Below are 10645 nucleotides of genomic sequence, written 5' to 3'. Positions count from 1 at the left end.
GGCCAGCCAATTCCTGTCTGCTTCTTGGCGGGGTGGGGGGAGCCCGGAATGACTGTCTAGTCCCAGATCTCAGAAGTGCCCTTCTCTCTCTCTCTATCCCTGTCTCTGGGGACTCCCCGGGTCCCCCCCTTTGCCTCACTCCTGTCTTTAACCGCCTTCTTGTGTCTGCTCTTCCCGACTGAGTGCCCCTGGGTCACACCGCAGTGCCACTCTCCACCATCTTCGGGTTCTTGACATGAACTCCCCAAATCTGCCTATGCAAGTGAACCCATGAGAGAAATTAAGTCCCACCCCGAGGAAATAATACCTCGTGTTTTCAGAGCTTAAATATGCCTAATAGTTTGCTGACAACCCTGCTGGTTCCCCCTTGCTTAGGGCCGTGGAGAGGGTGAGGCCCTATAAAAGACCTAAACCAGCCCTTCAATTGGGGGTGGGGACTTCCCCAAGAGACTTCCTGTTTCTTGGTTGGGTGGGGGGAGCCCGGAGTGACTGTCTAGTCCCAGATCTCAGAAGTGGGCAGGTGAGAACTTGGGTCCAGAACCCTAGGTCTGAGGGAGGAAGGGGACGAGGACGGGCTTCCGGCTCCTGGTTCCCTGGCAGTGTTGAGGGGCGGTCCTCATGAGATCCATGACTCCTGCCAAGGGCTGCTTTGGGAAGGATTTATTAGCACTTAAGTGGCCATGACAGATCTGGGAGGAGGGGGTGACACTAACGAGGCTGCTGTAATCAGCTCCCCTAGAGGCAGCGATTAAGGGCTCATTACCCACTGGAGCGGGAACCAACCGGGGACAGACTTGGGGAAGGACAAAATTAGGTGGGAGAGTAGGGTGTGGCAGTCTGGAGGCAAGGGTGGCACACCCCGGAGAAGGGGGGACTCCAGGGAAAGAGCTGTGAGGCGGGGATGCTGGAGCTGGGCTTATGGCAGGTAGGGACAGAGGACACAGCCCGACGGGGGATGCCAGTCATGGCTTCTCCAGCTGGACATCTCCAATGTGCAGACTGCCCACGTCCTGATAGGTACCCTGGAGGCCCCTGGAGATGTCCTCATACATAGAGCAGTCATCAAGATTCAGGCCCTGCGGGGGACAGAGTAGACATCAGTACCCTGGCAGCTGGGGTCCCTGTTGCCAGTCAACCCCAGAGTGGGCCCCTCGGGCCTGGCGCCTCTCTCCCTCTTCCGGGGCACCGACCCCGAGTACAGTCCCATTCAATGCTGACCTCATAAAGATTTTCATCCTCATAGTCATCTGGCAAGTCCACTCCAATCTTCTCGTTCTGCCATCGCTTCTATAGGAGGGGATGAGATAGCCTCGGTGAGCAAGGAGGAGGCGAAGGAGTTTCCAGACCCTCTCATACGAGCAAGCGCTTTATCAGAAAGGAGAAGGCACACACGCAAGGCCACACACACTGGGGTCTTGGAGGATTCTGCTCTCCAAACCTCTCTTTCTTCTTGTGAGCCTCAGACTTTGAACATTTCTCCAAAGCATGCTGGGTGTGGTTGCTACCACATTCCACCAGCTTTCTCGGGGTTTCTATGTAGCGTGAGCTCCTGGGAACTCGTTAAGTGGGCCAGGCTGGCCTTGAACTCCTCTGCCTTCTGAGTGCTGCTGGGATTAAAGGTGTAACCCATCGTGCTGGCCCTCTGCTATTCTTCAGTGATGACAAGTATAATAAGTGGTGGTGCAGCCGGGCAGTGATGATGGGTGGGTATTTGTGAGTTCGAGGTCAGCCTGGCCTACGAGAGCTAGTTCCAGGACAGGCTCCAAAGCTACACAGGGAAACACTGTCTCAAACCGTACCCCCCCCCCCAAAAAAAGACTGAAGAAGTGGTGGTGAATGTCTGTAACTCCAGTACTTGGCAAGATGAGGCAGGAGGATTATGAATTCCAGGCCAATATGATCTATATAGTGAGTTCCGACCCAGCCTGAACTACACAGCAAGATCCCATCTCAACCTCCCCACTAAAAAAGGTGGCGCACGCCTTTAATCCTAGCACTTGAGAGGCAGAGGCAGAGGCAGGGGCAGGGGCAGGGGCAGGGGCAGGGGCAGGGGCAGGCAGATCTCTGTGACTTCAAGGCCAGCCTGGTCTACAGAGTGAGTTCCAGGACAGCCAGAGCTGTTAACACAAAGAAACCCTCTCTCAAAAGACAAAACAAAACAAAAGAAGAAAAGAAAGAAAGACAAAAGAAGAAAAGGAAAGGAAAAAAAAATACGTTGCCATGCAAACTTGAGGACATGAATTTGGTCTGGGGACCCAAAGCGGGAAGGAATGAGGGGACTCTGGAAAGTTATTCTCCAACCCTCATACTCACATGCCCAAACTCTCTCACACACTATCCATATATACACACTGATAGGAAATAAATAAGGGCAGACATGGTGACACACACCTTTAATTCTACAGCAGAAATTGAGAGGCATAAATAGTCAGATCTCTGTGAGTTCAAGGCCATTCAGGGTTATACAGTAAAACCTCATATATGTATATATATATATATATGTATATATATATATATACATATATATATATACATATATATATATATAATCTTTGCCTTGTGGCCTAAGGAAAGTAGGGGCTCTAGAGGGACTGCCCTTTGGTGGGACAGGAGAAGAATGAGAAGGTATCTAGAGAGGACCAGTGGGCCATCGCGACACCCCTTGAGCTCAGTGCCACTTAAAATCCTTTCATTACATTGAGGGGTACTCGAAGCCTCCCACGCTTTGGAGGAGGAACCTCAGGATCTAGAGGTCGGGCTGGACACTGGGAGTCACAGTCCAGGAAGAGGCAAGCCCAGATGACTTGGGGGGGGTGTCACTTGGGAGACTCACCCTGAATAGCAGCAGCGTTCCCGGGACCACTGCGCAGAACAGTAAGATGATCCCTTCAGCCGTGATGATTCGGTTCTTGGTGCCTTCCCCCATGTCCAGGAAGGGCCTAGGGACTGGCTCTGTGAAGACAGGGAGCGTGCTGTTCCGGTGTCCCCTCCTCTCCCAGCCCTGCCCCCTGTGAGGTCAGGGAGTCCTGAAGCCACCATCCTACAGGTGAGAGCCTGTGTGCTGCTGGGTGTAGGTCCAGGAGGGAGGAACTGGCTCCGCTCCCATGAAAGCCGTGTTCTGGATAGGACGGGGAACCCGAGGGGCGGTGTCCCTTGCTACTCACTACGCACTCGGAGGTAGGTGCCACAGGAGAATTGTGCCTCGTTGTTTTCTTCCACATGGCACCTGTATATGCCCCTATGGCTCTTGTTCACGTTAGAGATGACCAGCTCGCCTCTGGGCCCCTGACCAGGACCCAGGAACACTGCGGGTATGGAGTTGTTGAAGTTGTATTGAAAATCACCGTAATACCATGTGACATTAGGATTGTTGGCGTCGTGTTTGCAGGTGAGGCGGGCCTCATCCCCCAGGTTCACCGTCAGTGATGGTGGTACCTCTATCTTCAGGGCCTGGCATCTAGGGCCTGTGGAGAGACAAGAAGAGACAAGTGCGTCACAGGCTGGGGACAGCCCTGATTGCCCCAATCCAGAGTCCTTCACACCAGTGATGCTGGGAGAGACGCCCTGTGGGTTCTTGCCACGGTTACTCCTTTGCATTTTGTCCCCCTGACACCAGCAGTACTCGGTTCAGAGACTCAAGAAGGCCTTCTCCTTCATTGGGAAGGAATGGTTTCCATTTTTCCCAACCCTTAGGAACCCCCACTGGGGTAAGGGAGGGGCAGCATCACCCAGACTATTGGAAGTGGTGGCTTTCCCACCACCTCCCTGAATCTGTCCTTTCCTGGCCTTGGCTTGGCTTTTGTGCATAGGCTGCTTCTCACTTCTGTAATTTGGGGACCTGGGACTGAGTTCTGTCTAGGGGAGAGGGAGGGAGCTCTGAGAGACAAGGGTAGACTGGTGGCTGTGGTGTCCACTCTGTGTTTATCTTTTTTTGTTGTTGTTGTTTTTTGTTTTTTTTTGTTTTTTTGTTTTGTTTTGTTTTTCGAGACAGGGTTTCTCTGTGTAGCTTTGGAGCCTGTCCTGGCACTCGCTCTGGAGACCAGGCTGGCCTCCGCCTGCCTCTGCCTCTGCCTCTGCCTCTGCCTCCCGAGTGCTGGGATTAAAGGCCAACGCCCAGCAACTCTGTGTTTACTTTGAAAGCCTGCATTCTCAGCCTCCCCAGGACCACGCTTGCTTGCAGCTGTGTCCTTCCTGGACACAGCATGGAAGAGGAAGGTCGGAAGTCAGGAAGAAAAAGTGGGAAAAGAAGAAGCTGAGCAACTTGATGGTCACGGGCTGAAGACTCAGACTCAGACTCTGTTCCTAGTAACACTTTGAGGGGGTGACCTTCCCTCTCCTCAGCCTGTTCAGTCAACACTTACCTCAGTTCCTCATTCTTACTTGTGGAGATACGGTAGTGTGTCGTGGGGCCTGGTGGTCTTGGGCCTATCAGTGGACGTCCCTGAGCCTCCTCCAACCCATCCTGGGTACATTTGGGTACAGAAAGCTTCTCATGGGTCCCTGCCCCTGCTTCTTTTCTTTTTGGGAGAGGTCTCAGTAAATTGCCCAGTCTACTAGCCATGACAGAACTCATTACGTAGACCAGGCTGGCCTCAAATGCAATATTCCTCCTTCCCGCCTCAGTCTCCTGAGCTCTAGAATTACTTTAAAGGGTATGCACTATGCACCATCCTGTCCGGCTCCCCGCCCCCCCATTCCCTCTCCACCCTCCACCCCTCCTGTCTTCTAGGGCGCGCTCGGGTGCACACACACACACACACACACACACACACACACACACACACACACACCCCTGGCCCAGCACCTTCCCTTTGGCCACACTACCTAGGCAGGCTTCGGAGAGGAAGAGAAGGAAGAGAGGCAGGACTCCGGGAGCTCCTGGACCCCCTGACATCTCCCAGTCAGTCGGTTAGTCGTCTGGGTTGCAGTAGCCCTGAGGTACCAGATTCCACCCCAAACTCTACCTCACTTCCTGTTCGGCCCCACGGAGATGAGCTCCAGTGGCCTTTATCTGCCATGCGTTTCAGGCCCTGAGTTGAGAGGAACTGCCCTGCACCTGCACTGGCCACAATTCCCTTGAGTCTCTCGGGCTTGGGTGGGGAAGGGGCTGGTTCAAGGCCTACTGAAGAGGGACCCTTGCAGGCCTCTGCTGCAGGCAGGCTATACAGTCTGTGGTGGAGTGGACTCAGCGGAGGGGTGTGGTGGCTCATGCCAGTCATCCCAGCATTTGGGAGGCTGAGATTGGAGAGTAACGAACCAAGAGGCTAGCCTGGGCTACATAAGAAACAGGCAGATGCCAAGTGGAATTCTGTGAGTTCGAGGACAGCCTGACCTACAAAGCGAGCTCCAAGACAGGCAGGACGACGCAGAGAAACCCTGTCTCAAAAACAAAAACAAAAACAAAACAAAGAAACAGGCAGATGGGGTTGGGGTGTGGGTAACAGGGAGTTCACTGGCCAGCCAGTTTAGCCAGTATATTGAGCTCCCTGTGTCCATTTTGTTTTAAAGGTGAGGAACTGGATGGTTCATTGGTTAAGGGCACTCATTTCTCTTGTCAAGGAGCTAGGTTTAATTCCTAGCACCCACATGGTGGCTCACAATCAGACATATAAACACTAAATGAACCTAAAAAAAACCAAAAAACAAAAAACAGGCCGGGTGTTGGTGGCACATGCCTTTAATCCCAGCACTCGGGAGGCAGAGGCAGGTGGATTTCTGTGAGTTCGAGGCCAGCCTGGTCTACAAGAGCGAGTGCCAGGACAGCCTCCAAAGCCACAGGGAAACCCTGTCTTGAAAAACCAAAAAAAAAAAAAAAAAAAAAAAAGAAAAAGAAAACATGAGACAGGTGGCCTACTCCTGTATGTAATCTCCAGATAACCTGTGTTTGCTCTAGCACCTACATGGCAGCTCGCAGCCAGCTCTAATTCCAGGTCCAAAGGATAGGACACCCTTTTCTTTCTTTCTTTCTTTCTTTCTTTCTTTTTTCTCTCTCTCTCTCTCTCTTTTTTTTTTTTTTTTTTTTTTTTTTTTTGGTTTTTCAAGACAGGGTTTCTCTGTGGCTTTGGAGCCTGTCCTGACACTCGCTCTGGAGACCAGGCTGGTCTTGAACTCACAGAGATCTGCCTGCCTCTGCCTCCTGACTGATGTGAGCCACCAACGCCCGGCTTTCCTTTCTTTCTTTCTTTCTTTCTTTCTTTCTTTCTTTCTTTCTAAGATTTTATTTATTATGTATACACCATTCTGCTTCCATGTACATCTGCACACCAGAAGAGGGCACCAGATCTCATAACGGATGGTTGTGAGTCACCATGTGGTTGCTGGGAATTGAACTCAGGACCTCTGGAAGAGCAGCCAGTGCTCTTAACCTCTGAGCCATCTCTCCAGCTCCCTGGCCACCCTTTCCTTGTCTCTGTTGGCACCAGTCATGCACATGGTACACAGACATATATGCTCACAATATAACCATATACATAAAATAAATAAAATTTAAAATGTTAACAAAAGTTAACTCACAGAGATCTGACTGCCCCTGTCTCCTAAATGCTGGGATTAAAGGTATTCGTCATCACCTTCTAGCTAACAAAAGTCTGTTTTATAACAAGGAAATGGAGGTTTTTGTGTGTGTGTGTGTGTGTGGTTTTTCGAGACAGGGTTTCTCAGTATTGCTTTAGAGCCTGTCCTGGAACTCTGTAGATCAGGCTGGCTCCGAACTCAGAGTTCACCTGCCTCTGTCTCCCCAGTGCTGGGATTAAAGGTGTACGCCACCAATGCCCAGCTAAATGTTTTTTCTTTTTAATTATTTATTTTTAATTTGCATTGGTGTTTTGTTTTGCCTGTGGAAAGGCACTGGGTTGTAGTTACAGTTGTCAGCTGCCATGTGGGTGCTGGGAATTGAACCTGGGTCCTCTGTAAGAGTAGTCAGTGCTCTTAACTGCTGAGCCATCTCTCCAGTCCTCTGGAAATGGCTCTTTGAAGATACTAAGTAAGTAGTTAGGCAATTTTAGCATGTATGAAGACAAGGCAAAAAAAAAAAATCACTAAGATAGGTGTATTGGCAAATGCCTATAATCCCAGAATTTGGGAGGCTGAGACAGGATAAAGGCAAGCTCCAGGTCAGCTGGTGTCACAGACTGTGCCTCAGACAAAATAAGTCAAAGTAACAACAAAAGGGAGGCAGAGGCATAAGGACTGTTAAGAGTTCCAGGCTATGGGGGCTGGAGCGATGGCTCAGAGGTTAAGAGCACTGACTGCTCTTCCAGAGGTCCTGAGTTCATGGTGGCTCACAACCATCTATAATGCGATCTGGTGTCTTCTTCTGACATTCAGGCAGAACACTGTATAGATAATAAATAAACCTTAAAAAAAAAAAAAGAGTTCCAGGCTAGCCAGAGCTATACAAGACTGTCTCAAATAAACCAACCCAAAGATAGGAGCTGGAGAGATGGGCTCAGCCGTTTAGGAGCCGTTTAGCACATACAGTTCTGGTGGAAGACCTGAGTTCAAGTTCCATGCCCACACTTACATGTGGGTTACAACTGTTTTTAACTCCAGTTTCAGAGGGTCCAACATTCTCAAGTACCTGGACTCATGCACACATGTAGTGTGCACACACACACACACACACACACACACACAAACACACCTCCCCCAAAAGACAAAAAAATAAATGAAAGATAATTTGAGCTGGGTGGTGGTGGTGGTGCAAGCCTTTAATCCTAGCATTTGGGAGGCAGAGGCAGGTCAAGTCAGTGTCAGAAATGAGGAGTAAAAACCTGGTGTAGATGAAGGAGTTGACTTGTCTTCCAAAGGCAAAATGACCCATCATGCTGTTTGGGGACAGAGGCCTGTGGTAGAGACAAATGTGTACATTTGTCTCTGGGGCTGGGGCTGGGGAAGGACTCAGACAGCTTCGCTCAACCTAAAAAAAAAAATAGTTTTGCTGGGTGTGGTGGTGCACACCTTTAATCCCAGCACTTAGGAGGCAGAGGCAGGCGAATCTCTGTGAGCTCAAGGGCAGCCTGGTCTACAGAGAAACTTCCTGGACAGCCAGGGGTTATACAGAGAAACCCTGTCTCCAACAAAATTTCCTTTTCATTTTATGAGCCTGGGTGCCTTGTCTGAATGTATGTTATCAGATATCCTGGGAGCTGGATGGTTGTGAACTGCCATATAGACGAAAGGAACTGAACCAGGGTCCTCTGGAAGAGCAGCAAGTGTTTAGCTAGCTCAGTGGCCTCTCCTATTTTGACTTTGCAGTTTTTTTTTTTTTTAAAGATTTATTATGTATAGAACATTCTGCCTTCATGTCTATCTGCACACCAGAAGAGGGCACCAGATCTCATAACGATGGCTGTGAGCCACCATGTGGTTGCTGGGAATTGAACTCAGGACCTCTGGAAGAGCAGTCAGTGCTCTTAACCCCTGAGCCATCTCTCCAGCCCAACTTTGTAGTTTTCTTTAGTGTCTTTATTCCCTGATGTTTGGTTCTGTGCAGGGTATGGGCCTCTCCTGTGGCAGGCAAGGTTTCAGCTACTGAGTTACAACTGATGTTCCTTGCATAAGAGCTTTGTCTTTAATTACTTTTAAAATTATTTTATTCGTGTTTCAATTGCATGTACGTCTGTGGGAAGTGTCACCCAGACAGTGGTGAGCTGCCATATGGGTACTCTGGAAGAGCAGCCAGTGTTCCTAACTGCTGAGCTATCTCTCTAACCCCATTTTTTTTTTTTTGGGGGGGGAGTGGTGGCTGGAGACAGGGTTTCTCTGTGTAGCCCTGACTGTGCTGGAATTCACTCTGTAGATCATTCTGAGATTCATCTGCCTTTCCAGTGCTGGGATCAAAAGCATGTGCCTCCACTGCCTGGCTCGGCTATTATTTTTGTGTGCAGGTGTGCCTTGCACGTGAATATAGGTGCCCCTGAGGCTAAAGGCCATTGGTGTCCCTGGAGCTGTAGCTGTAGTTGCGAGCCACTTGACATGGATGCTAGAAACTGAACAAGTGTTCTTAACCCCAGAGGCACCCTCGACGTCATGGGTTTGGAGAGTATTTGCAAGGCTGCTTTGAATACCGTTTTGCATGCCCGAAATACCTCATAGTTTAAAAATAGGTCAAGTGGCCAGATCTAGTAGTACATGATTGTAATCCCGGCACTGGAGGTGGAGGCAGGATGTCATGAGTTACAGGTCATTTTTAGGTTTGGGCTACAAAACAAGAATAACAACTATTACCTAGGCTTCAAGAACCAGAGATCCTTTGGCTTGCCCGAGTTCAGCTGACTGGTCTTCTGAGCTGGTTTCTCCTGTTATGCAGGAACTGAGTTTGGCACTAAGAGTATCAGCAGGGTGGGACACACACCTTTACTGCCAGCACTCAGGAGGCAGAGGCAGGCAGATCTGAGTTTCAGGCCAGTGTCCAAGGCTAGAGCATCCCTCTCGAGCCTGGCAGTGGTGGCGCCCTCGAAAAACCAAAATTCACTCAGTTCTCCCTGAAGAGGCTTAAGGAATCCTCCCCACTATTGTAAGGTGCCTGCTTTTAGAGGACAGCGGGCTTTCAGCCCTCCAGAGTAAGCTAGAACTCAAGCTTTTCAGCAGTGGCTAGCGGCTGCCCTCTAGTGGCTGAAGCAGGGCTTCAGCTAGGAGGCTCACTTGAGCCGGATAGCTCAAGTCAACGGAGCCTGAGATGGACTTTATGGGCTAACACAGGCCACCTCTCTCAGCCTGGAGCAACTAGTTTCCAGTGACTTCCCCTGATTTTCAAACGCTGCAAGATACCCATCTGAAGAGGTTTGCCGGGCCACCAGGAGGGGAGGGATTCATTTCTCCTCAAGGACTGTTTTATTCATCAGCCACTTCTGGTAATGGCTTTTTTATTTTTGGAGAACTTGCTCCCTAGACCAAAGTGGCCTGAGATCCACCAGTCTTTGATGGGATTAACAAGGTGTGCGCCACTACTGCTCAGCCTCTAGTAAGGGGCTTTTACCAAGGGTTCCGCAGCAAAGCCAGTTTCATCTGGGGGACATGGAATTTCAAATTCTAAGCCCTCGTCGGGCGGTGGTGGCGCCTTAAATCCCAATCACTCTGCACTCGGGAGGCAGACGGACTTCTGTGAGTTCGAGACCAGCCTGGCCCACAAGAGCTAGTTCCAGGACAGCCTCCAAAGCCACAGAGAAACCCTGACTCAAAACAGAAAAAAAAAAAAAACCCAAAAATTCCAGGGCCTCAAGGTAGCCCTGACTACCTAGCACCTGGGAGACTGCTAGGATCAACTGTGTCTGGATAGCCCAGCATACTCAAACGTAAGTCCACTCAACCACCACACGGGGGCACTGCACACAAAGGCACCATGACACCTAGCTTTCATCTTTAGCAGGGGATGGCTGGTCACTCCCCAACTATACTGCCTTCTCTGTAGACCAGGCTGGCCTTGAGCTCAGAGACTTGCCTCTGCCTCCCAAGTGCTGGGATGAAAGGAGCGTGCCACTAACACCGGGCCTATACTGCCTTCTCAAAACCCAGAATTTCCCCTTCCTGGGAATTCTATCAGACAGGCTATGTGCCTGGTACACCTGCGGCCCAGCCCTACCATTGGCCAACACTGTAGCTCTAAAAACAAAACGAACAGAAAGAAAGCAGACACAGACCAGGA

The 10645-nt window shown here is 50.3% G+C and overlaps 1 protein-coding gene across 1 annotated transcript; it reads right to left on the bottom strand.

Annotated features, from left to right (window-relative positions):
* Positions 1-685: 685 nt before the first annotated feature.
* On the bottom strand, positions 686-5018 carry Cd79a (CD79a molecule). Its single transcript, XM_035449103.1, has 7 exons — positions 4965-5018; positions 4362-4462; positions 4133-4191; positions 3165-3464; positions 2834-2952; positions 1219-1287; positions 686-1076 (listed from the first exon to the last, which is right to left on the bottom strand). The coding sequence occupies exons 1-7, from the start codon at positions 5016-5018 to the stop codon at positions 963-965; spliced, it is 816 nt and encodes a 271-aa protein (XP_035304994.1). The 3' UTR covers positions 686-962.
* Between the last annotated feature and the right edge of the window lie 5627 nt (positions 5019-10645).

This window comes from Cricetulus griseus, chromosome 9 (assembly GCF_003668045.3).
Source record: "Cricetulus griseus strain 17A/GY chromosome 9, alternate assembly CriGri-PICRH-1.0, whole genome shotgun sequence".
Lineage (NCBI taxonomy): Eukaryota > Metazoa > Chordata > Mammalia > Rodentia > Cricetidae > Cricetulus > Cricetulus griseus.
This window is presented reverse-complemented; position numbering and strand designations above follow the sequence as displayed.

What these genes read in the sequence shown, in the direction of transcription:
- Cd79a (XM_035449103.1), bottom strand. Translation starts at nt 5,018, where the DNA reads ATGGCAGATAAAGGCCACTGGAGCTCATCTCCGTGGGGCCGAACAGGA. An exon ending in GAACGCTGCTGCTATTCAGG is followed by an intron (nt 1,288 to 2,833) that starts GTGAGTCTCCCA and finishes CCCCTCCTATAG; the next exon opens with AAGCGATGGCAGAACGAGAA. An exon ending in AGGATGAAAATCTTTATGAG is followed by an intron (nt 1,077 to 1,218) that starts GTCAGCATTGAA and finishes TGTCCCCCGCAG; the next exon opens with GGCCTGAATCTTGATGACTG.